We start from the raw sequence: 27,438 nt of genomic DNA, 5'->3' as shown, positions 1-27,438 counted from the left end.
CTTTGAAGAATAGATTAATACAAAAAGAAATGGAAGTTCAAAACACAATGAATCTTGGATAGATAGTTTCTGCAGAAAACCTGACAAGCCAGAGGAGGTAAAGTAACATTCCTCAAAGGACATATTAACACAAATCAAACCATATACTACACAATAAATAATAAAAATGGAAAACTATGATCAACTGAATATGATTCCTCATTATTTTGAAGTAAAACTAGAAAAATGGAAAACTATGATCAACTGAATATGATTCCTCATTATTTTGAAGTAAAACTAGCCTAAAGTACTTTTCATAATACAGGCAGTCTCTGGTTATCGGCGGAGGTTCCGTTATCGGCAGATTGCTGATAACCAAAAGCCGCCCTTAACCAAAACTTGGTCATTTATGGCGCTTACGGCGCTGATATTCGGTTAATGGTGCCAATAAGTGGTTAATGGTGCCATAACTCTCTTCTTGGCACCTTATGGCACAGATAACTGGAACTCAGCACGTTATGTTGCCAAAGATCGCCAATTCAAGCGCCATAAAACTGAACTGAATTACCATTAACCGAGTTCACCGATAACTGGGGACTGCCTGCACATTACATTTAATCACATGCTAGCATGCAGTTCTTGAAATCTCCACTTAAAAACAAAGAAAACTATTCATTCATCAAAAAGACATTTAGTACTCACATTTATCTAAACTATATCAATAGTTTAATCACTAAAATATTTTTATAACTTGTAAGACTATCAAGACTAACTTTCCATTAAAACAAACCACATGCCATAACTCCAGTTTACCATCATTCAGATACAAGCACAGTGGAATACTAAAATAAAATAATTATACCTCAGCAATAAAAAGGTGTAAAGCAACAACTATACAAAAAACAAAGCAAAATAAATTTTAAGATACTGTACTTGTAAATCTTCCAAACCCTTACCAGATCTACCCTGCCACTGAGGTGTTCAAAGTCAGGAAGAGCTTTTATTTCTTCAGAAGAGAAAGAAGACAAGTGGCTGTACCATCTTAATACAGCTGGATGGCTTTCTGATTGTGGCAGGTCTGCCAGACGATCCCGTATTTGGAAATCAACCTGACAAGGCATGTGACCATGCACATAGCTATATTCCCTCAACTGATGCTCCAGTGCATCCAGGTTTGGCGGAGTGTGGGGCTTTTCAGATTCTTCAGCACCAGTGTTACGCATTGCCTGGTATAAGACCACAGCAGGCTAAAGTAATTTCTTACGTAAACTAACAATTAACTAGGAACATCCATGTTAGTTGTTACTTCAGTAACATATCATCCTAAAAGGAGTCAATCTAATTCTACATAAAAGAAATTTAATGGTAAAATAGAAGACACAGAAGAGAAATAAGAATAGACCAGGATGCAAATTAGTTATAACATATTCCTTTCATGCCAAGAAAGAGTAAGGATCAACTGACTGCAAAATTTGCCATCAGGTTAAGTACACAGTAATTTAGACGACAGTATCATACAGCTACATTGCTAACAAGAAAAGATGGCAACTCCCTCTTTAAATTTTTTCAATCAAGTAAACATGAAACTGTAAAATGGTTAATGATAAAACATTTTCTATTTGTGAAGAAAACATATACGTAGTATACTGAAATTCCAATACCTTAACAAAGTGACTGAAAATATTGGTTTGAATGTCTTGTCCTCTTTCTTCACTTTTCCATTTTAACCTTTCAAGCAATAGTTTCTGATATTTACATACATTCTTGTACTTAATATTGCAGACCTAATATAGTTATATAGAAACCCATCCACTAAATTTCTATTAATCAACTTCATTGTATGTACTAGCTGCTGTAAATGATGTCCTTCAGTAATTTTATGCATACAGGCAGTCCCCAGTTATTGGTGGGGGTTCCGTTCTTGGCAGGGTGCTGATAAACAAAAACTGGTAGAAAAAAAAAAAAAAAAAAAAAAATTGTCAATAGCACCTCTGTTCAGTATGTTATGGCACCTTAACTCTATAAGGCGCTAATTACCAGAACCCAGTGAGTCATAGTTCCATAAAACTGGATCACCATTAACTGGGTCTGCCGATAACTGGGATCTGCCTGTACACACACACCGTTAATTAGCCTCTGTGCCTACGTACACACACACACACACACACACACCTTTAATTAGCTTCTGTGCCTATGCATACAGTTATCTTTAACGTATGAAGTAACTATGATATGATATTTGCCATTCTACTGTCTAGGGAGATCTGGCACGTAGCATTTTCATCTTCAGTGAGAACAGCCCCTTCTTTGTTTTTCCTAGCAATCCTATTGTAGTAAGGCCTAGTTTTGATATGGATGGTCTATGATACACTTAGTTTCAATCTGAATCCTGCCTCACTACAAACAAATATAAAACCTCTGCTTTCACTTCTCTAAATGCTATTCACACCACTAGTGTCCTGCTAGTAAAAATCTCCTACATTATGTCCAAGATCTGTTAGTGTTTAACAAAAGGATGGGTTAGGAGGATAGCAGTCCCAAAAAGTAACAGAATCTTAAGTTCTTCAGCTTTTGCTGCATAATTTTCCACATTATCGATTTAATAACACATTACAAGGACTATTTATTTTTATGCTAGCATCAACTCATATGCCATTCAACAAAATCATTTTACTAATAAATATGCAGCACCAACATTCAATGTAGACACATGTGCTTAAGGTTAAGGAGAAGAGGTAAGGTAATAATTATGCGGGCTATTGATCATCTGTCCACTTGCAACTAATGTACCATACGTACTTAGAAAGAATATACGTATATGAATCTATGAGCAACTAACCCATACATAAAACATGGTGAATATGGACAGGTACCACTGTGTATTGTAATACAGTAATAAAGATAACTTGCTGTAATATTAATAGCAATGGCATATTCATCTACATGATCAACATCTTCAAAAGAAACAAAAAAGCAGCAGTGTCAATAACAAACTTCAAGGACAAACCAAATACATCTGAATAGAAATATGTACAAATGATTACGCATACTTAATGGAGCTCCTTTGTAAACTGCACCAACTATTAATCAACTGAACATCAGTACACCAACAAACAAACACTTTACTAACAAATAAAATTTCAAGCATATTGTAGTACCTTCATGACAGCAGAGAATAGCCATCACAATCAAGAGCAAAAAGGCACACAACGCAAACAAAAATTATTCAAGATTTAAAATCTGAAGTAAATAAAACATGTTATATGACCCAAAAAAAATTTTCAATGTCTTGAATGGAACTGAAAACAAATATAAGAATGTTTGACTGAGGATGTGTACTTCTCAATATAAAGGAAAAGCACTCCCTAAAATTTTTTTTTAAAACCACTCCAGTATCTGCCTTACAGTTTTTGTCTACTATTAATCCGATTTTTGCCTTGATAATGGAATTAGCAAACACAACAGAAGCCTTCACACTAGTAGATCATCTTCCCATACACTTGCATTATGTACTTCCACCTTCAGATCTTTAATAATGGGGTTCAACATTGTTAAAAACCTGAAAATCTAATGAAGTTCTACAATCCTAAGGAATATCACACAGTAACATCTCTCACTTAGGAACTGTAATGTTACAAAAGGGTGACAGAAAAGGGGCATAAAGCAATTACAGTGGTACCTCGAGATACGAAAGGCTCAACTTACGAAAAACTCGAGATACAAAAGCTAACACGAAAAATTTAACGGCTCTACATACGAAAAGTTTTCAAGATACGAAAGGTTTCTGTAAAGTCCGAGATTCGCCCGAACCACCGATAGCAATTTTGAAACTCATGTGCCGCCAACTGAGTAGACTCGCCACCATCCTCCTGCTCTCCCATTGGTTCCTGATGCTAGTCACTGCCATGAGATCCTTCTCTCCTATTGGTCAGCGTCCCTCCCATGATGCATATACGTAGCGGCGTGCTTCTTCGGCCACTCGGTACCAGCATCGTTATCGTATGCACGCGGTATTCGTTCGGTCTAACGATTTCGTTTATTAATGTAAATTCGTTAGTGATTTCATTGCAGTATACGTACTTTATCATGTTGTGTGAAAACTTTACTTATACGTAAATTACGTACAGTATAACGTAGTCATGGGTCCCAAGAAAGTTGAAATTCACGGAGAGAAGCGAATGCTCTCTTTGGAGACAAAGATGGAGATAATCAAGAAGTATGAAGCTGGTATGCGATTGAGTGTGATCGCCAAGGAATACGGCCGAAATCCGTCGACAATAGGCACCATCCTTAAGCAGAAGGATGTCATCAAAACAGCTACACCTTCCAAGGGCATCACTATTGCATCAGCAAGAGGACCCACGTGCACGACGAGATGGAACGGCTGCTTCTTGTCTGGATAAAAGACAAAGAAATCGCTGGCGATACGATAACAGAGACGGCAATCTCCCACAAGGCCAGCGCTATTTTCGGCAATTTGATTGCCCAGGCCGAAAACGAAGGAGGAGAAGGGACATCAACGCCAACCCCAAAGTTCAAGGCTTCGCATGGGTGGTTCGAGAAATTCCGTAAACTGACTGGTATCCATTCGGTGGTGTGGCATGGGGAGGCTGCCAGCTCGGACATGAAAGCGGCCGAAGCCTTTAAAAAGACGTTCGACGAGATGATGACCAAGGAAGGCTACAGTTCTCAGCAAGTCTTCAACTGTGATGAGACTGGCCTTTTTTGGAAAAAAAATGCCTCGTCAGACGTACATCACATGGGAAGAGAAGAAGCTACCCGGGCATAAGCCTATGAAAGACAGGCTTACGCTCGCACTTTGTTACGCTCGCACTTTGTTACGCTCGCACTTTGTTCAAACACCAGTGGGGATTGCAAGGTGAAGCCCCTACTGGTGTATCATTCCGAGACTCCTCGAGCCTTCAAGGCCCACAAAGTGCTTAAGGAGAAGCTTCCAGTGATGTGGAGGGCTAATGCAAAAGCCTGGGTAACGAGGCTTTTGTTCACGGAGTGGGTAAATCTGTGTTTCAGCCCGACAGTGAAGAAAATCTTGGAAGAGAAGCGCCTCCCTCTGAAATGTCTGCTGGTGTTGGACAATGCCCCTCCCCACCCTCCTGGCCTCGAGGAAGATATCCTAGCGGAGTATTCCTTCATCAAGATTCTTTATCTTCCACCTAACACCACCCCTCTCCTCCAGCCCATGGACCAGCAAGTGATATCGAACTTTAAGAAGCTGTATACGAAACATCTTTTCAAGAGATGTTTCGACATCACCGATACCACAAACTTCTCCTTGCATCAATTTTGGAAGGAGCATTTCGACATCGTCATATGCATCCGACTCATCGACCAAGCTTGGCAGGAGGTTTCGAGGCGAACCTTGAATTCCTCGTGGAGGAAACTCTGGCCGGATGCCGTATCCGCCCGAGACTTCGAGGGATTCGATGTGGGCGAAGCAGGTGCTGCAGATTCAGAAACAGTTGACGATCCTGAAACTGTTTTGGAACCAGATCTTGACAAGATCGTTGCACTCGGCAAGTCCATGGGGCTGGTCGTCGACGAGGACGACATCAACGACCTTCTCGAGGAGCACCAAGAGGAGCTTACGACGGATGACCTGAAGGAGTTGGAGGCCATGCAACATAACGTCGTTCAAGAGGAGTTCTCTAGCAGCGGCGAGGAGGAGGAGGACAACCCTAAGACAACGGCAGAAATTAAGGATGTTCTAGCCGCTTTTCATAAAGTGCAATCGTTTGTAGATTAAAGACACCCCGAAAAGGCTAACACAAGTCGTATGCTTGCGCAGTTCGATGACGTTTGCTTGAGTCGTTTCAGGAACATTGTGAAAAGTAGGCAGAAGCAATCTTCCTTGGATAGTTATATTTTAAAGAGGCCTTTAGTATTAGCAAGTGTAAGTAAAAAGGAAGAACCAAGTGATACTAAAAAACAGAAAGTTGAAAGTGGTGATAAAGTTGAAATTTTGTATAAAAAAAAAAAACCTACATAAAGTATAAAAAAAGTAAAAAAAAAATAAAAAATAAAAAATAAAAATTTTTTTTTATTTTATTTTAGTTTTTCGTAAAGTTTAGTGTTACAGTTTTGTTAACGTGTTTCGTAAATTTTAGTTTAGTTTTCCTTACATTATTTTATGTGTTTCGTAAAGCAGGTGAAATCCGGTGTGTAAGCAGGAATCCCATAGTTGCCCTCCATGAATCGGGCGGGGGGGGGTTGTGTGTATATGTGTCACATATGCCAGCAAATACAGTACAGTTATGAACCGCCAACCTTCATCGACAATATGTTCAATGTCTTCCAAACACTTGTTGTCACTGTCATCCTCTAAGAAACTATCACTATAATCATCATCTGATAGATTTGGCAGGTACTCAGACCCTGATTCTGAAACACTATCAACTGACATGATACTGAAAAAAATAAATAAATAAATAAATAACTGCAATCAAAAGGGAAAAAGGTTTAGAATTCAAATCTACATGATCATCCTTCTCAGATAATAGCCTAAGGCGCACTGGCATGTGTTGGCCAGTACCTCTCCTAATATACCATATGAAAATGACATCATGACGACCATCTGACACTCATTGGCTAGAATGAATAGTGGGTGGAGCTTCAGAACCTCTCTCGTACGCAATACTGTGTCTGGAACCTGTCCAAGCTGAAGAAAACAGCTTTGATTTTCGAGGAGAGATGAAAGACATATAAGCAAACGTCGCAGTCTTTTATTACTGGGCCGTAAAAGACGTACATGTGTACGTCCCAGTGCTGAAGGGGTTAAGAAATTCTTCATTCTGTCTCTTTCTCTTTGTTCTGAAATTCCTTTTTTCATGAACAAACATTGCTTTTATGTTTGGACTAATACAACTCTTAATCATATGTGTTTTCAAACAGCACATTTACAGTTCTAGATGGTGAAGTTATAAATAGATAAGATAAATTAAAAATTATCAACCCCTATGCTAACTAAGAGAGAGAGAGAGAGAGAGAGAGAGAGAGAGAGAGAGAGAGAGAGAGAGAGAGAGAGAGGAGAAGAGAAGAGAGGAGGAAAAAAGAAGGAAGAGAGAGAGAGTATTATGCAAAAATCATTCATTGCTAATGGGCAACATTCCCTCCTGTCATAGTACTTGACATATTTGACAGCTCTGGACTTCAAGCTTCTGTGGAGTTGAAAAGAAAGATGAGGGAAAAAATTCTTTATATGCATCATTTTGTTAAAGGTATATTATTATGTATTATTATTATTATTATTATTATTATTATTATTATTATTATTTGAAAATATTAATAAACATATAGTATATGAGGGGGCATGTCCGTACGTTATATCCAGATTGAACAGACTACAGATAAGAGTAAGCAGATCAGAGTGAATACAGTATTTTAACAAAATACTACAATGACGATATATTACCAAATAAAATGCAATTATAAAACAATTAACTGCATTTCAGTTCATTTTAACTGAATATACTACAGTGGAACCTCGACATATGAAAGTCCCAACTTACGAAAAATTCAAGTTACGAAAGCAAACAAAAAGATTTTTTGCCTCTACATACAAAAATAATTCAGGTTACAAAAGGGTGTTGCTGTAAAGTCCCAAGATTCACCCGGACCGCCGAGAACAATTTTAAAACTCGCGCACCGCCAACTGAGTAGACTCTCCGCCATCCTCCCTCTCCCATTGGTTCCTGATGCTAGTCACCGCCGAAGATCCTGCTCTCCTATTGGTCAGCATCTCTCCCATAGCGCTCTATGTAAAGGCGTTCTTCAGCCACTCGGTAGCAGCATCGCTATCGTAAGCACGTCGAATTCATTCATTCATATACGATTTCGTTTGTTAACGTAAATTCGTGTTAGTAATTTCGCTTTGTACTTTATCGTGTTGTGTGAGAACTTTAGTACATAACTTAATTATGTACAGTAGAGTCATGGGTCCCAAGAAAGTTGCTGAAGTTCACAGAAAGAAGAGGATGCTTTCTATGGAGACAAAAATGGAGATTATCAAGAAGTATGAGGCTGGCATGCAGTTGAGTGTGATTGCTAAGGAATACGGTACAGCCAAAATCCGTCGACGATAGGAACCATTCTTAAGCAGAAGGAAGCCATCAAAGAAGCTACACCTTCCAAGGGTGTGACTATTTTGTCCAACAAGAGGAATCATGTGCATGATGAGATGGAGAGGCTGCTTCTTTTATGGATTAAGGACAAAGAAATCGCTGGTGATACAATAACTGAGACGGCAATCTGCCAGAAGGCCAGCGCTATTTTCGGCTTTTTGATTGCCCAGGCCGAAGACGACGAAGGAGAAGGGACATCAATGGCAACCCCAGACTTCAAGGCTTCTCGGGCGTGGTTTGATAAATTCCGTAAACGGACTGGCATCCATTCGGTGGTGAAGAAATTGAAATTTTGTAAAAAAAAAAAAAAAAAAAAAAAAAAAAAAAAAAAAAAAAAAAAAAAAAAAAAAAAAAAAAAAAAAAAAAAAAAAAATTAAAGTATAAAAAAGTAAAAATAAAAAATGTGAAAATCAAAATGACAAAAATTAAAAAATAAATTTAATTTTAAGTTTTTTGTAAAGTTAAGTGTTCAAGTTTTCTGCCATTTGTCCTCCTCCTCTGTCGCCACTTTCGGAGATAGCCTCACTCGAAAGGTAAGGTTCCACATTTTACTACATACGTACGTATGTACGTACAGTATTTCTTTGTACCATGTACGCTAATACACTTTATTTACAGGTATGTAGTACATATTAGTAGTATATGTAGTTTAAGTTAGGTATTGAATGGTCCAAATTGTTATATTTCATTGTTTATTGGTCAATTAAGCTTTATTATAAAATTTACTGGGGTGTTTTTGTAGGGCTTGGAACAAATTAAGCAATTTACATGTAAAATGTGGTTCAAGATACGAAAAAATCAGGTTACGAAGGCCACCTCAGAATGGATTAATTTTGTATCCTGAGGTACTATGTACTGTACTATATGGAAAGTCACCTTACTAAAATCAGCTAGGTCAATCAATACAAACAAGAAGTATTCCCGAACTGGGACAATTACCGTATTTGCCAGCGTATTACACACACTTTTCACTTTTAAATGTACCAAAAAAATGCCCTATGTCCAATGCGGCCGTTTTACGGATGGGAGACCAAGCACTGTAGGCTACGCCTAGTGGGTAAGCACAAAAACTGTTGCTAATAATAAAACATTGAAAAGCAAGCCTAATTATTACAGTAAATTGTGTTATGGAATAAAGTATGAAATCATATGTAAATTTGCACTTACCTTTAAAGGAAACTAAATGAAATTTACCATAAATAAACCAAGTTTATGTGTTACCACTACAGGCCACCAGGCTGGAGGTATGATTTTATTTACATCAACTCACTGCAATCGGCTGACAGGCTAACTCCCAACATACCGTAAGTAATTTTTCAGGCTAACTCCCAACGTACCGTAAGTAATTTTTCATAAGTTTGTGATAACAGACTGATAATTCTGCTGGTTTTCAATATTTTATTATAAATAACAAACTTATGAAAGTAACACACAAATATTTTGTATCTATTCCAGTATACTCTCAAAATATATTTCATACAAAAAATCAAAAATTTTTCCTTACAAAATTACTTTACAATATCTTTCAATAAATGTACGATGCATGCAACATACTATAATAGTTCTCTTCTGCTAAATATCCTTGTAAAAAGGGGCATGTCTTATGCAAGGGTGCATCACATATGCCAGCAAATACAGTACAGTCATACCCCTACATATGAAAGTCCCTATGTACGAAAAATCCAGGTTACAAACACAAAGACGTAGATTTTTTTGCTTCTGTGAATGAAAATAATTCAGGTCGCAAAAGGGTGTACAGTAAAGTTAGAGATTCACCCGGGCCGCCAAAAACAATTTTAAAACTTGCGCGCCGCCAACTCAGTAGACTTGCCACAATCCTCCAACTCTCTCATTGGTTCCTGATGCTAGTTACTGCCGTAAGATCCTGCTCTCCTATTGGTCACCATCTATCCAATCATGCATCTATGTAAGGGAGTTCCTCGACCATTTCGTTTCAGCAGCATTATCGTACACACGTGGAATTCGTTCGTCCACGTAGATTTTGTTCGTTAACTTAAATTCATGTAAGTGATTTCGTAAAGTTTAGTGTTCATGTTTTCTGCCATTTTTTAATGTTTCATAAAGTTAAGTCTTCATGTTTTCTGCCGTTTGTCCTCCTCCTCTGTCGCCAATTTTGGACATTGCCTCACTTGAAAGGCAAGGTTCCACATTTTACTACATACGTACGTACACACATGTACAGTATTTCTTGTACCCTGTACACTAATGCACTTTATTGACAGGTACAGTAACGGTTAGGTATTGAATGGTCGTAATTGTTGTATTTTATTGTTTATTGGTCAATTTAGCTTTATTATAAAATTTACTGTGGTGTTTTTGTAGGGCTTGGAACGAATTAGGCAATTTACATGTAAAACGTAGTTCTGGATAAAAAAAAAATCAGATTACGAAGGCCACTTCGGAACGGATTAATTTCGTAACCTGAGGCACTACCGTATTTTTTTAAAAAAACCATAGAACTAAAAAGGTGGTATTTATTAAACTTACATCTGCGAATAAATTCAAATAATACAACCACCACAGATAAACTGAAATTTAGTCAAGTTAAAGGATCCCAATTCATTTTTCAATAACAAGAAAACAAGCCCACTTACTAACTGTTGATGCTAGAGTATATGCTTTCAACTGGCATTGTTTAAAATTAAATTAGTAGTTCAAGTCATGAAAAATATGCACCATTTTACCCAATCCCCTCCCTTGTTGCTCTTTTTATAAATGATGGCATGCTGGGGAACAGAATTGGAGTGCAATAGTTACTAAAAATTTCTGCACTGCCAATCCATTTCCATTATAATTTAAAAACAAAATGACTACTAAACCTCCAAACTCAACTAATCTTTTCACCCACCAGACCCCTGGACATTCATATAAACAGCACAAAGCATTAGCACTATGCCAATCAGCTTACAGACAGTGCTGAGTGAGGTTACCTGGCTGAGCAGAGGTTATTGGTGCATTTAACTCCAACCCTAGAACATTTAATGTTTGCGTCATCTGCATACTTTTCACTCTTGGGCAATTTTGTGCATTTCAATGTGTATATTGTACGTATAACAACTGAAAATAGTGCTGGTAAGTGCATAAGACTTATGTAGAAAAAAAAATGAGACAGTAAAGTACTACTTAAAATTTTAAAGCAAGAGCATTTTCACAGACAGATTGTATCATCATCATATACATCTTTTTACATGAGCTTTTCCCTTTCCAGGGTTGAACATAAAAAGAGTTCTCTCCGCTCTCTTCTGTCCTGTACTCTTTTGATTTGAACTTCCATTAGGTCTAAGCCTTTCTATATCCCTTTTTCTAGGATTTCTTGGGTCCTCTTGAAGGTCTTCACTATACTGCTTCCATATCTAAGGCTTTTCTAACCAACTGTTCTCTATCCCTTCTCATCACATGGCCAAACCATCTCAATCTTTGAGAAATGACAATTTGTCTAAAATTGCATTTTTCCTAACTATACAAACCTGAGGTCCTTTTACAATAGGAAGGTACTAGCGGCAGCTGGATAGGTCGTAAGCTTTCGAACAAGGGGTTCGGTAGTTAACTGCTTGTCCGACAGGCGCGCTGCGCGCGACTGGGAGGTAAACAAATCACTTTTGCTTTTGGCCCAAGCAAAAAACTGCAGAGTGAGGGGTGCAGGGGTGGCATGAGGTGGGGGGACTGGGGTATGTGTAAAAGGACCTCAGGTTTGTATAGTTAGGAAAAATGCAATTTTAGACAAATTGTCATTTGTTCCGACACGGCATACAAACCTTCCGGGTCCTTTTACAATAGGAAGACTCACTTCTTGGTGGGTGGAATCTGAGTCTTTTGTGAACAGACTGGTGTCGCCCAACCTTGGAAGCCTCCCTGGTCGTAAGAGCGAGGGAGGGATCCAAGCCTCTGTCCGATTGATCGGGGTGTGCACCGCCAGGATCAATGGTCAGACCTCTGGACCGAGTACTAAGAGAGAGGCAAGCGTATCTCTTCGTACCAGCAATGTAAGAACTTGTTCCTGTACAGGAGCAAAGTTAAGTCATGGTTTTTGACTCTTGTAGGCATCCACTTCCCCCCCACCCCCTTGTAGAAGGAAGTGGTGGATATTCTGCTCCCATCCCTCGTGAAAGGGATAGGATGGGGCTCTGTCATATAGCTCACCGGCATCTCGTCCTTATCCAGCAGGGTGATGACCGTATCCCTCTACCCACAGGTAGAGGGGAAGAAAAAGATAGAAAGAGAAGCCAGTCACTTTCTCATCACTATCTATTCATACAGTCACACCAGGACTCGATGCTGTTCAGCCTGCTAGGGTCTGGGTTAGCTAGACGACGTGTTGAGCAGCCACCACGGGTCCTAAGGAAACCGATCCAAGGACCTATGGGCAATATCCAAGAGGTATAAGGAAGTTGCCGGTGGTCTGGTTGTACCAGACCCCCGCCTTCCATACCTGCGCCACGGAGAAGTTCTTACGAAACGCCAACGAAGGGGCCAATATTCTGACTTCGTGAGTTCTCGGACGGGACGTACGGATGTCGTCACTACCATCAGCCTCCTACGCCCTCCTGAAGACCTCACGCAGCCAGGACGAAAGAGTGTTCTTGATACTTCTTTCTTGTTGACCCCTTTGCTAACGGAGAGGCGTCGACACTCAGGCCCGAGGTGTCGAGTTCTCTTCAGATAGCGCCGTAGCGTCCTCCCAGGACAAAGCAGCATCTCATCCACATCATTATCTGCATGACGCTCCCGTACTCTGGCCTTTCGCCGATGCCAGGTCCAGCAAGACGAGGGTCATTTGAGTTTCCCTGGGTTGGCAAGACCTTTGTGGAAGCTGCTCCTAAGCAAGGAGATCTCGAACGAGTTCGAGATGTCCAATCCCGTCATTTTCAGGAGGAGCGACAAGGCGGCTCTGTATCCTTGACTGTGGAAACTTAGAGGAGCTTCCTCGGCGAAGAAAAAACGAGGAAATCCGCTACCTGCTGAAGATTGGCTCTGAGAAGAGATAGGCCCCGTCTACAACACCAACCACCGAAGACGGCCGACTTCCCCTGGTACACAGCTGCAGAGGACTGACGGACGTTTCCAGTCATCTCTGTTGCTGCGCTACGAAAAAAGCTTCTCGTACGCAGAGAGGTGGATAAACATCCAGCCGTGAAGACGTAGGGACTGGACTGCTCGGTGGTACCGCTCGACGTAGTGGCTGGCCGAGAAGGTTATGTGCCAAGGGGAATCTCTCTCGGTTCTCTTGCGAGGAAGAGCCAGCAGGTCCGGATACCAAATGGCCTGTGGCCATTTGGAAGCCATCAGGATCATCCTGAGATTCGGGATGACCAGTGCTGTCGAACTGATCACCTTGCGAATCAGGCTGAACGGGGGAAAGGCATAGGCAAGAGGTTGTCCCACGGGTGTTGAAGAGCGTCCTCTGCAGCTGCCCATGGATCCGGCACGGCCGAGAAGAACACCTGGAGCTTCCTGATGTTGCCGGATGGCGAACAGATCCTCGACTGGTCGCCCCCACAGGTCGAAGAGCCTTTCCGCCACGTCCTGGTGTAGAGACCATTCGGTCCTTATCACCTGATCCCGGACGGCCTGGCCTGAGCGTGTCTGCTACTACATTCCGTTCCCTGGAATGTAGCGTGGCCGGACAGCTCTATTGAGTGTGCCCTCGGCCCACCTCGTGCACCTGCCAGTCAACCTGATACAACGGGTGGAGAGACACTAGGCCCCCCCCTGTTTGTTGGACGTAAGCCACCACCGTGGGTGTTGGTCGTACATCAACACCACTGAGTGTCCATCAAGCGGGTCCTGGAACTCTTGGAGAGCAAGGAACGCTGCCTTTAGTTCCAGTACATTGATGTGAAGGTGCTTGTCGTTCTCGTACCACACTCCTGAAGTCCGCAACTCTTCCAGGTGTGCACCCCATCCCTCGGTCGATGCGTCTGAGAGCAGCTGCATGTCCCCGGGGGGAGAGTGCCGGAGGGCACTCCTCTTAAGGGGTTCCTGTCGTCCAGTCACCTGGCTAGGTCCTGCCTCACCTCCTGTGTCAGTGACCATGGAAGGCTTGGGGGATCCGTCGCCTGTGACCAACTCTCCTTTGGTCTCCCTGAAGAGACCGCAGGTGAAGACGCCCGTTAGGGACTGGCTTCCCGAGAGTGACGACAGGTGTCCGATCACGACTTGCCATTGCTGAGCTACCTGTTCCTGCCGAGACAGGAACTGGTTGGCTGCCTCCCTGAATCTGCTACCAGTGTCGATCAGCATACCCAGGTACTTCATCCTCTGCTTGTGCTCGAGATCGGACTTTTCGAAGTTCAGAACGATCCCCAGATCGCGACAGAACTCGAGCAGTCGATCCCTGTCCTGTAGCAACTGCGAGCGGGAGCTCGCAGGACTATCCAATCGTCGAGATACCTCATCAGACGTTATCCCGTGCGAATGGGCCCAAGCAGACACCAGAGTGAACACTCGCGTGAACACCTGTGGGGCGGTTGAGACCGAAGCAACGTGGCCTGAACTGGTACACCGTCCCGTCGAGGATGAAGCGGAGGTACTTTCTGGAGGACTGATGAATGGGTATTTGTAGATCCGCATCCTCAAGTCCACTGAAAGCATGAAATCGTTCTCCCTGATAGAGTCGAGCACTGAGCGTGCCGTCTCCATCGTGAACCGGGTCTGGCGAACCAACCGGTTCGGGGAAGAGAGATCTATCACTGGGCGCCAGCCTGTTAGACTTTTCACCAGGGAAGAGTCGGCTGTAAAGCCCGGTGACTGATCCATACCGATTTCTACAGTTCTCTTGCTCAGCATGGTCTTGATCTCCTTGTCTCAATGCTACGTCCTTCGAGCCCCTGGAACGTACGCCTGCTGTGGACCGCGGTCCCAATGGGGCTTGGCAGGCACACCCCCACTACGGCAGCAGGTGAGGGGAATGCCGTCCTTCCATGTGAACGTCGTCCTGGTTGGGGCTGATCGAGACCTGACAGGAGAGCCGATACCGCTCCGACTCATTCCAGTCCTCGTCGAGGTCGAAACCTCAGGAGGACCGAAGGGATATATAAATACGATGTCCGAAGACACGTAGAAAGAAACGCTGTCGCAGTAGAGGAGGTGAAGGGAGCTTGTTCGACCGTCCAGAACCGAGAGAGCCTCCTTGTCCGGAGACGAGAGACTACCTGGCTCAACCCAAGTCGGCAAGCTCCGATCGCGGCAGACCCAACCGTCGATTTGGATTCCCTCTCGGGCCCCAAAACGACTCGAGCCGAGACGTGGCTCTGCTGGTGGGAAGCGGCGATCCTTCCCCGAGGTCATTGTTGCTGACGAATCAGCGCCGTAACCCTCGGCAAAGTTCCTCTGGATCTCGAAAGTCACAGCATCTTGCAGAGTGGGACGTTAAGCCCTTCGAACAAGAGCAATATTCCGAGAACCTTCCTCCTAAGAAGGGGGAACAGCGACAGCCCTCTCGGTCTTCCCCATCCACTTGCGCATACGCCTGGCCGGTCCAAGAACCGTGCCTGGCACGTAGGGCGTCGTGGTGGGATCATGAGGGGCGCACCCCCCACGATCACTCCTCAATACCTCGCTCCTCCCGGTTGTAACCCGAGGAGGTTGAAGGTACGGGAGAGGCAGACCTGACGCTCCCTCGTCGCTCGCTGGCAGGACCAGCAGGCTTGGAGGGCTGCAGGCGATCGTCAACCCGCGGTGACGATCGAGCTGCAGGCCTGGTCGAACCTCTCGCTGTGGAGAACGGCTGGACTGAGCACAGCGGCACTGATCTCGAGTGTCAGAAGAGCTGGTGCTGGTTGCCGTACCGATCGCTCTCTGTGAGAGCGACTCAGGCGACCTGCAGGCTCCACTGTCGCAGTGAGACGGTGCTTGTCCTCACGGCACGTCACGTCGCTGGTTCCAGCCGTGGCTGGCACCGGCGAACGGGCGGGAGGACCTCTTCCCAGCCTCAGCCCGTGTCGGTCGTGGACCGCCACGTCCCCGGGTAGCCAGCTGTTCACCGCGATTAGTGAGAGCTGGTCTGGTGAGAGTCGCATGAGCGGCTGTCACCAGTCTTCCGCCCCGTGCCGTGAACCTGACGCTGAGCGGACTCAGAGGTCTGGTTCCTGGCTGCACGGTCGCTGGTAGGCGACCGTACACTCGGTACCTCCCGCGAACGGGAGGCCGAGACGGACCCTGATGCAGTGGCAGAACCACTGACACCAGGCGAGGAAGTACCGGTGTTAGCCGGTACCCCTCTGGTCCCCGTAGTCTTCTTCCTTGCGGAAGAAGAGACGGGTCCGCTCCCGAAGGAGCAGGAGGACCAGCGGAAGGAACCCTCCGTCCCACCGAGGTGAGACGGGTCCCGAGAAGCTCCCGAGGAAGCTTCTTAGGAGGGAGGAGGCGACCTTCTTCTTCCTCGGCTGTAAAGCCTTAGAAGTCGAAGGGGAAGAGGCGGCGGCCGACGACGATGAAGAAGATGAAGACGACGACCACGACACCTTCCTCCTCTTCTTCGTCAGCTTCCTCAGGACAGACGTAAGATCTGCTATCCAGGGCGGAGCCGGGGCTGCTGTAGCCGAAGCCACAGGGCCCGGACGCACCTGTACAGACAGACCAAAGTCTGGGGTAGTACCACCACGAACAGGGACGACATCAGCAGGTATGGGCATCTCAGGAACAGCAGGCACGGCCAGCACATCATCGGTAGGGACAGCCAGCGCAGCAACGGCAGGAACAGCCAGCGCAGCAACGGCAGGGACAGCCAGCGCAGTAACTGCATGGACAGTCAGCCCAGAATCGGCAGGTACGGCAGGCAGCACGGAAACACAGGAAGTGGCACAGCCAGCAACATCATGGTACCGGCGGCAGGTCCAGGGGCGAGTTCTAGGGCAAGCGGAAGTGTGGTCGCTGCAGCGCGGCAACCACGAGCGGCGGCGGCACGCCCCCCTCTCGGTACGGTGAACGGCACTTCACAGCGGCTGTAGGCAAGACTGTTACCACGTGAGGGCGAGTACACAGGTGAGAGGGACTCGTCACCTGGTTGCGTGGTCACACTCCATGGGTGACCGCAGAGTAGGCCCAGACATAGAACCGCAGCCCCTGGACACCAGCACGCTCTGCAATTGGAAGGACGCCCATACCTCACCAACGTCCACTCTCGTGCAGTAGCACCTGCGGAAATAATAGTAGTAGCGATTAATGGGGGGGAAATCCCCCTCGTGCGGGGTTTGATCCCTCCCGAACGAGTGGAAGACCCCTAATACAATTGTACATCGGGCACCGAGCGCCCTCCCCCGCGCTCGACGGATCGGGCGAGGAGAAGAACGCCGATAACCCCCCCCCCCTAAGGGGTAAGGGAAGAGCCATCTGTGGGAACTGAGCGGGGGGGGTCTCGTTCCCCACCCCCGCACAGTACCCATGTACCCAACAACAAAATAAGAGCCCTAGAGCAATCGTGCCATCGGCACGAATACAAGGCATAAGGATCAATTCCCTGACTGAGCGGAACTTGAACCAAATAATATTGATGCAATCAATAATAAGGAACAAAATGAAAAATGCATCTTGCAAACGATTCACTTCACAAAGAATAAGGGCTCGGATCGAGCGCATTCGCGCCCTCGGCACGAGCGCAAGGGTGAAAGGTTTTCATTCCTTACCTTTATGGATCAAGGTTCTGGAAACCTTGATCATAATGAATTGATGCAATCAAGAAATATATGAAAATGAAAAGACTACTGCGCTTGCGATTTCACTTCATACAAATAAAAAAGGGGAAGGATCAATTCCCGTGAATAGCGGAACATTGATCCCAGTCAACAATGCAATCTCAATAAAAAAAATGAAAATGAAAAAGAACTGCACTTGCGATTTCACTTCATTCAAAAATAAAAAGGGGGAAGGATCAATCTCCGGGTAAGCTCGGAAACTGATCCAAAATGAGTATTGCTACAATAAAAAATAATATATGAAAATGAAAAAGAATACTGTACTTGCGATTCCACTTTCATACTGAATAAGTTTCCGTGTCGAGCGCATTCGTTCGGCAACGGGCATACAGGTCAAAAAAATATAAATGAAAAGAGCATTACTTACGATTTTCATCTACACATTTCCAACCCAATATACGCTCGGAGCGAGCGCTCCCGCCCTCGGCACCGAGCATACCCAATCCGAGGATCATTCTGGGAAAATGAATTCCCGCAATTACGCCCTTCAGTCCCGGCACTCGGGTAATCGGAGGGCGTTGTGAACCAAGATCCTTTAATTCACAATTGAATCAATGAAATGATTGTACTTACATTCAGTTTCACTAGATACATATAAAAAGAAAAACACAATCATGCGAAAGCAAACGACGATGAAGCGGGCAGAGAGCGATGATACACGTCCACACGCCAGCAGGCCGAAAGCAAAAGTGATTTTGTTTACCTCCCAGTCGCGCGCGCGCGCGCCCTGTCGGACAAGCAGTTAACTACCGAACCCCTTGTTCGAAAGCTACGACCTATCCAGCTGCCGCTAGTACCTTCCTATTGTAAAAGGACCGAAGGTTTGTATGCCGTGTCGGAACAACTGTATATTCCAACCTATAAACAGACACCATACCTCTCCACCAATTCCTCATTCATAATACATATTCCCCACTGTTGTCTGACCATTCTATAACACCTTTTCAAAACTTTCGTTTCCTCGTTGGCACTCATGTTTCAGCCATACAGACTTAACAAAATTCATTTTTGGCACCTTTAAAACCTAAGCCCAAATGTTCATGCCTAAATAGTCTTCAACAATACCTACAACTCCCCACTAGAAATTACAGAATCTTATCTGAACATTCCCTCGATATTCCAAATGAATATAGCCTCTCTATTTCACTTCAGCTGAGACAGTTAATGCCATCCCTCCCTCAACTCCTACTAAACTCTTCCTCGACCTCTTTTTCAGGTTGCACAGATATTAAAACTTCAGGATAAACTAGTACAAAAACTACACAAAGATATCTAAGCCATACTACACAATCCCCTCAACTTAAAATTTGGCAATAGTACAGCTGTACCATATTCAAAATGTTTAACACTCCAAAACAAACAACTGCTAGATTTTGCTTCTTTACAGGAAATTATGCAAAACATTATTACTCTTTTTAAATAACACTGATCTATTGGTTCAACCAAAGTTAAAAGAATCATTATCTTTAACTATGAGGAAGTGAATTTCATAGAAAGGCAAAATAAGAGGATCCAGACAGAATTATATTTTCTATAAAAAATCAGTTTTTGTATATACTTACCCAGTAATTATATTGCTAAGAGTTCCTACTTGATGGAGACCTCAACTCAAATTTCACAGGTAGTGCTTCCATGGCTTAGTGTAGGTATACAGTACTGTCCCCCAATGGCAATACTAGGAACAACTTAGTTAATCACTTTATTCTGTTTTATGCATAACGTCCATAAGAGGAGAGGCAGGTGGGCTCTGATGATATAATTACTGGGTAAGTAAATACAAAATGTAATTTTCTTATAAAAATATAATTTTTGTATATGTGACTTAGCCAGTAATCATACTGCTGATTCCACACTGAGTAGAGGAGGGATCATGGACATATTCTACTCCAAAGCATTAAATCATGTACAATGAATTCAAAATAGAAAAGTTACTGGCAGTGAAAAAAACGTTTGTCGTTCCTATCAGTTAAGAGGGCTACGAAGATGAGGACTGTCACTGGTTTGTGCTCATTTTAACTCGTAGTACCGTGGTGGTAGAGCCAAGGGTCACTTCCTACTTGGGGAAACTTTGCAGCAAGGTGAATGCTCCTATGGGTAGCAAAGTATGATAGGTGCCCACCCTTGCACTGGGTGCAGCACCAAAATATAACTAAAAAACACTGACACCTACACTGAAATAACATCATGACCCATCCATTGAGTGGTGGGTACTCCAGGTATACTGTACCTGTTGGCTCTCCAAACTCAGCACCTTACTGAAAAGATGAAGAGATAACAGGAGAACATCCTATGCTTCCTCCCTAGATGCCAAGAAGGAAAGCAACCCTCACGTTCAGTGATAATACCAACCATGTTGTGTTGTTGCCAAACAATACCACTAGATGTCTCAAAGTCAAAACCAGAAACTTTTGGGAGGCTTGATAGGCTGTCCTGAGTTTCAGGTTAATCAAGAGAAGGTACTATTCATCTCAGTCACACAATAGAACTTACTTAAAGGTAAGCACCTATTACTTAGATGGTGAAAGTGATAGTGGACGAACTCGTTGTTCCCAAAATGGGAACACTGGAGAGGTCGAGCTCAAACTACTTAGTGATGCCCATCCTTAGATATGGAATGTACGTCTGGTGAGATCCTAAGATCGAACCAGGAACATAGGCTCTTGAATCTGAACTCTGGGGAGAAGACTCCGTAGAGTTCCTATTATTCCCTCATCCATCACGGTGTAACCCAGGAAGTAGGGGGAAAAAACAGAGGAGGAGGATTGACTGTTCTTTCCAGCCCATCTCAGAACTAGAAGAAGGGGGCGGTAATGCAAGCAATCATCAACTTGCAGTGATGATAGCAAAGTACAGACTTAGGAAAATGTATTCACATCAGCAAAACACCTCCAGAAGGGAGAGCATAGGCTCTCACAGACCAAACGGATCCTTCTCTTCCTACAAACAATAAGATTGTGGAAACGCAAAAGTTCTGAGTGGGGCTGAATGCACCGAAGGTGGCAAGAACTGCCCACATCCCACCATACATGCCTTCTCGGTGATCAAAAAACTCACGAAGAGGACTATACAGAAAACCTCCTGCACGACTCAAGTGATGTCCTGTCCAAGTGATAGCACGTAGGAGCAAGCGAAAGATCCTGTAGCGTTGACGAAGATGAACAAGGAGACCGTGTTGTTGGGCATTCAACAGCTAGCACCAAACAATCAACAGTGGGTGCAGGGGAGGCATGGAAAGCATCGAGTGAGCTGGAGCAAGGGAGTGCGGCTCCTGAGATGGTGCAAAGCGCCTGAATGGAGACCGACGCTTGAATAGCTATTATTCTGATGAGCACCAGGGCAAAAGTCATTGAGAAAAATGATATTGTTAAGATACAATAAAGTTTTGTACATACTTACCTGGCAGATATATACTTAGCTATAGACTCGGTCGTCCCGACAGAATTTCAAAACTCGCGGCACACGCGACAGGTAGGTCAGGTGATCCACCATTCCGCCGCTGGGTGGCGGGGTCTGGAACTATTCCCGTTTTTCTAAGCCATAATTTCTCTTCCACCTGTCTCCTGAGGGGAGGATGGGTGGGCCATTAATCGTATATATCTGCCAGGTAAGTATGTACAAAACTTTATTGTATCTTAACAATATCATTTTTGTACATGAAACTTACCCAGCAGATATATACTTAGCTGATTGGCACCCTTGGTGGCGGGCAAGAGACAGCTAAAAACAAAATAATACTTAAACTAAATACATTAAAAAACAGGGAAAAAAACAACCTATGTTCTTGGATAAAATAATCCATAGTTCCTAACCTGATTAGGCTGAAGACTTCATGACTACTGTCGATGAGTCTGCCTGCCTCAAGAGTTTCAACGAGGAATGAACCTATGGTTGAATAACTCTTTGGATCGTGTCAATGGGGGCTAGCCCGCTTACGAGACAGAGCCTATACTGGATCGTACCAATGGGGGCTGACCCACTTACATGGTAGAGCCTTGACCTTTTGTCATATCAATGGAGACTCGCCCTCTTACATGACAGAGTTAAGGTTATTAAAAATCACAAAGAGCACTGAAGCCAATCCCGATCACCTGACCATGTTAGTATTGTTATAATCTATGAATTGCAAGAGGGTTCCCTATTCCCTCTGACAATTAACCAATAAAAAAACAACCACCAATAAAAAGTAATTTAAACACTAAACTAAATTAGGAAGGATTAGCCTCAGCCCCTTCTCCCAGCACTGAATTCGCCGAAACATACGCTCCCAGAGCAAAGCTCTTTTCGTACAAAATTTTAACGTCTCTTAGTAATTCGAGGCGAACACAGAATTAAATTTTACATCCTTCCAAAAACGTCGACTCTAATAAGAGCTTGAAGAGACCATGTTTTGTGAAATGCCATAGACGTAGCTATGGCTCTCACTCATGAGCTCTCACTCTGAGAACCTTGAGATGCTCTTCATCGCACTTAAGGTGAGCTTCCCTTATTACATCTTTTATGAAGTATGTAAGGGCGTTCTTAGAAATCGATCTTTTCGGATCTCTTACAGAGCACCAAAGACTTTCTTCTGTACCTCTCAGCAACTTCTTCTTCTCCAGGTAGAACTTGAGTGCCCTGACTGGACACAAAGTCCTTTCTAGTTCTCTCCCTGTTAATGAAGATAGTCCTCTTATCTCAAAGCTTCTTGGCCAAGGCTTTGAGGGATTTTCATTTTTTGCTAGAAAAATGGGTTTAAAAGGAGCAAATCGCTGAATCCTTCTTAAAACCCACTTTACCTTCCAAAGCTTGCAACTCGCTAATTCTCTTGGCTGTTGCTAACGCAAAGAGGAATAATGACTTCTCGTTAATAGTCTCTAAACGAAGCTGCGTGAGACGGTACAAATTTTTCCGACATTAGGACTTGAGGACCACATCCAAGTTCCAGCTAGGCTTCTTGATTACATGGTCTTTCGTGGTCTCAAAGAACCTTTCTAAAGGTCTGATGTTGAAGACTCTTTCATTATTCGTCAAGATCTATTCCTCTATGTCGAAAAACTGAGGCCAGCATACTTCTGTAACCCTTCACTGTTGAAACTGCCAGGTTACAGTCTTTTCTCAAATATAGGAGAAAATCTGCGATTTCAGTTACGAGGTACTGGAAGAGGATATTTTCTTTCCCTTTACACCATCTTCTAAACAACTCCCACTTCGACTGATATACTTTAGAGGTGGAGGACTCTTCTGGCTCTTGCAATAGCCTTCGCCACTTCTCATGAAAAACCCCTTGCTCTGACAAGTCCTTCGACAGTCTGAAGGCGGTCAGACTTAGAGCGGGGAGGTTTTTGTGAAACCTGTCGAAGTGGGGTTGTTTGAGAAGATCGTTCCTTAGTGGAAGCGATACTTGGAAAATCTAACTAACCACTCCAGCACCTCTGTGAACCAATCGAGAGCTGGCCAGAAGGGAGCGATGAGGGTCATTCTTGTTCCTTCCGAGCAAGCGAACTTCCTCAATACTTCCCTACTATCTTGAAAGGAGGGAAGGCGTATGCGTCCAAGCCCGTCCAATCTAGCAGAAAGCTGTCTACTGCTATGCTTGTGGATCGAGATCGGGGAGCAATAGGTCTCAATCTGTGATTCTTGTTGGTCGCGAACAGGTCTATATTGGGCCTTCCCCACAGATGCCAAAGTTGTTGGCAAATCTGAGGATTGAGAGTCCATTCCGTGGGTAGGACTTGTTCTTTTCTGCTCAACAGATCTGCCCGGACATTTTTCTCTCCCTGCACAAACCTTGTGAGAAGAGATATCTTCCTTTCCTGAGCCCAAATCAGCAGATCCTTTGCTGATTCGTACAGGGAAAAGGAATGCGTCCCCCCTTGTTTCTTTATATAAGCGAGGGCTGTTGTGTTGTCCGAGTGAATCTGAATCCCCAGACCTGAGACCCTGTTCCTCGAAATGAACTAAAAGTAGATGAATGGCTGTTAGCTCTTTCTTGTTTATGTGCCAGGACACTTGTTCTCCTTCCCAAGTGCCTGACACTTCTTCCGAACCTAGGGTCGCTCCCCACCCTGAATCTGAGGCGTCGCAAACAACGCTAGGCGAAGGTTCTGTAAGCGAAGGGAGATTCCCTTGCTTAGTTTCTGGTGGATCTAACCACCAACGGATATTCTCCTTGATCCCTTTCGAGATTGGAAATGTATCTCCTAGATTGTTGGACTTCCAATCCCACTTCTCCTTCAGATAAAATTGAAGGGGTCGTAGGTGTAGTCTTCCTAAGGAAACAAAAAAATAACTGTTCCATCGAGGAGAGGGTCCCCAGTAAGCTCATCCTTATCCCTCGCGGAACATGTTCTTTCCTTAAGAAGACTGCCACCTTTTCTAAGCAGCGTTCTCTCCTTTCCTGCGAAGGATACGCTAGAAAATCCCGAGAATCCATCTGAATCCCCAGATAGACAATACTCTGCTGGGGAGTCAGCATGGATTTCTCGCGATTGACTAAAAGTCCTAGGGACTTTGTCAAATTTAGAGTAACTAATAGGTCCTCCAGACATTTTTCTCCGATTGGGCTCTTATTAGCCAATCGTCCAGATATAACGAGATCCTGATCCCTTCCAGATGTAGCCAATAAAGCTACATTCTTCATGATGTCCGTGAAGACTGAGGGGCAGTCGAAAGTCCGAAGCACATCGCTCGGAACTGGAAAACACTTTCCCTGGAACATGAATCTCAGATATTTCCTTGCTGCCGGATGAATTGGCACATGGAAATACGCATCCTGAAGGTCCAGGGACACCATCCAGTCCCCTGGACGAAGAGCAGATAGAACAGAGGAAGACGTCTCCATTGAAAATTTCTTCTTCAAGACAAAGAAATTCAGGGCACTGACGTCTAGAACCGGTCTCCATCCCCCGATGCTTTCGGTACCAGGAATAGCCGATTGTAAAATCCTGGAGACTGGAGATCTTGAACATGTTCTACCACTTCCTTGGAAATCATCTGTTCCACTGCTTGCAAAATAGCAAGCTTTCGGACCGGATCCGAGTATCTTGCAGTCAACTCCCTTGGAGTTGTCGTCAAGTGAGGATTTTCCCTGAAGGGGATCAAGTATCCTTTTTTCAGGATAGAGAGGGACCAAGAGTCCACTCCCTTCTGCGCCCAGACTTTTGCAAAGTGGAGTAGTCTGGCGCCTGCTTTCGTCTGGAGGACTCCCTGCTCATCTAGACTTCCCTGAATAAGGACCTTCTACGATGGGTCTACTCCTTCTATCTGGGTCTGCGACCTCTAAGAGGGGCTCTAGAAGAGGAGGCACCTCGAAAGGGCTGTACAAAAGAGGGTCTCTCTTTTTTCTCTATAGGCACTGCCGGCCTAAACTTCTTGGCTGAGTGCGTGAGGAGATCCTGAGTTGCCTTCTCCGTAAGAGATTTGGAAACCTCTCTAACAGTCTCCTGTGGAAACAGATGCGGGGATAACGGTGCAAAAAGAAGAGATGTTCTTTGCAAAGGTGATACGGCTCTTGCTAGAAAAGAGCTAAAGACCGATCTCTTCTTTAATACTCCCGTTCCAAAAAGAGAGGCAACTTCTACGGAACCGTCCATGACCGCTCTGTCCAAGCAAGCCAGGACGCTTGAAAGTTCCTCCATGGAAACAAAGTGTCCTGAGCTCTCTTAGCTAACGCTCCCAAAGCCCAGTCCATAAAATTGAAGACTTCTAGGGTTTTAAAGAGGCCCTTTAGAAGGTGGTCTAGCTCACACATGCCCCATGTTGCCTTAGCAGACAGCAAGGACTTCCTCCTGGAAGAGTCCACTAAGGAAGCAAAATCCGCATCTGCGGGAGAAGGGAGGCCTAACCCCATAGGTTCTTTGGTCTCGTACCACCTTCCTGGTTTGCCTGTTAACTTAGAAGGAGGGCAGGAAAAAACTGTCTTGCCCGCTTCCCTTCTGGAAGTCAACCACTCTGAAAAGGTCTTTAAGGCCTTTTTCATACAAAGAGCGGGGCGCATCTTGACGAAGGAAGACGACTTGAGAGCTTTTGTGCTAGACATCAAAGATCCTGGTGAAGGAGGGTCAGCAGGATGAAGGGAGTCTCCGAACTCCTTTAGCAGCAAAAGTGAAAGTCTCTTGTAGTCAGAAACTGCTACATCTACTGGCTCGTCGTCTTCCGATACCTGGTCCAACTGATCCACCGAAGGAGACCGTTTGGGAGTGATCTGGCTCTTCCCGGGAGAAGAACTCCTTTCCCGAGAAGGGGAGCGCTGAACATTAGCACTTCTATACGAAGAGTGAGGCTCCTGCCTGTCCGAAACACTCTTGCGCCTACTAGACTCTTGTTGTCTAGGTTCTTGCGGTTCGCCCGGTTCGCCAGGTTAGCGGCGCTTGCTAGGCTCCTGGCGCCCTGATTCAGGGCGCTTGAAAAGATCCCTGCGTCCTGATTCATGACGCTTAACAGGCTCTTGGCGCCCTAACTCTTGACGCCTAACGTGCTCCTGGCGTCCTGCCTCCTGGCGTCCTAACTCCTGGCGCCCTGACTCCTGGCGCCCTGACTCATGGCGTCCTGGCTTCCTGGCGCCCTGACTCATGGCGTCCTGATTCCTGCCTTCTAGCAGATCCTGCCGTCCTGAATCCTGTGGTCTGAGAGGCTCTTGACGCCCTTTCTTGCGTCTTGCTGCCTCTTTGCGCCTGTCTGGCTCCTGGTCCTGCAGACCCAAAGGATCCTGATACTTAAATCTTTTGGTTTTTCCGGTTCCTTGAACCTAAACCGATCGAGACTTCTGCTCGATTCGCGGCGTCTCAGCGCGCTTCGGAGAAGACAGCCTATAGGGCGAAAGAACTCTTCTCTCAGGAGAACAACTCCTATCGGACGAGTCTCTCGACGAAGGCGATAAACGCCCTGGAGATTGTGAGGGTTCTCTCCTATACGAAGAGGGGCGCTTAGCGGAACTCTTTAACAGGGAAGCAAACCTCCTTTCCTCCTTGTTGAGTCCTTAGCAAAGAGCCTACTAAAGAAGCTAACTGCTCTTGCAGATTAATCAAAAACTTCTTCGTAGGATCCTGAAGAGAAGGCTCCTCTTGTTTCGTCTTCTTAGGTCCCGAAGGCCAATCCTCGGGAAAACGCTCTGGGCTGGAATCAGCCGCGTCTCCTTTAGGCGCCTTCCAGGCTCTCTTCAAAGGGCGCGAAAGAGAGGCCGAACTCCATCCTCGTTTAGGAGAGGAAGAGTCTGAGGCCGAAAAACACTCCCTTAGGACGCCTTTTCTGCGGCAATCCGAGGCAGCCTGGGACTTTACAACAGGATCTGCCGAAGGGACGCCTGACCGTTGGGGATGTTCTGCATCCTCCCTGCGGCTTTCGACATTCCTCCTCCCCTGGTCCTGGGAGTTTGGAAGCGGTCTAGGCCTAGGAGCAATGAGGAACCGGTCAGACGCCCCCTCCACTGCACTGGGGACACTGCACAAGTCACTATCACCACTCTTACCTTCATTTAGAGCTCGTAGCTGAGCTTGAAGTTTCTTGATTGAAGCTTTTACATTTTCCCTCTCTGAAGAAGAATCTTTGTATTCAGAACAGGGAGAAGCAGCTGAGGCTAAGGGAAAATCGTTAGTAGGAGAGTTAACTTCTTGTTCTAAGGAGCAAGATCT

The 27,438-nt window shown here is 44.7% G+C and overlaps 1 protein-coding gene across 2 annotated transcripts in view; it reads right to left on the bottom strand.

Annotated features, from left to right (window-relative positions):
- LOC135219169 (probable serine--tRNA ligase, cytoplasmic) overlaps positions 1-27,438 on the bottom strand; it is a 96,129-nt gene that overhangs the window by 49,199 nt on the left and 19,492 nt on the right. Inside the window, exon 4 of one of the 2 annotated variants that reach the window (XM_064255702.1) lies at positions 936-1,205. The exons of the other annotated variant lie outside the window; for it this stretch is intronic. Within the exon in view, the coding sequence (XP_064111772.1) occupies positions 936-1,205 (270 nt within the window). The remainder of the gene's footprint in view (positions 1-935; positions 1,206-27,438) is intronic. 2 annotated transcript variants of the gene reach the window in all.

Source organism: Macrobrachium nipponense, chromosome 1, assembly GCF_015104395.2.
Source record: "Macrobrachium nipponense isolate FS-2020 chromosome 1, ASM1510439v2, whole genome shotgun sequence".
Taxonomy (NCBI): Eukaryota; Metazoa; Arthropoda; class Malacostraca; order Decapoda; family Palaemonidae; genus Macrobrachium; species Macrobrachium nipponense.
This window is presented reverse-complemented; position numbering and strand designations above follow the sequence as displayed.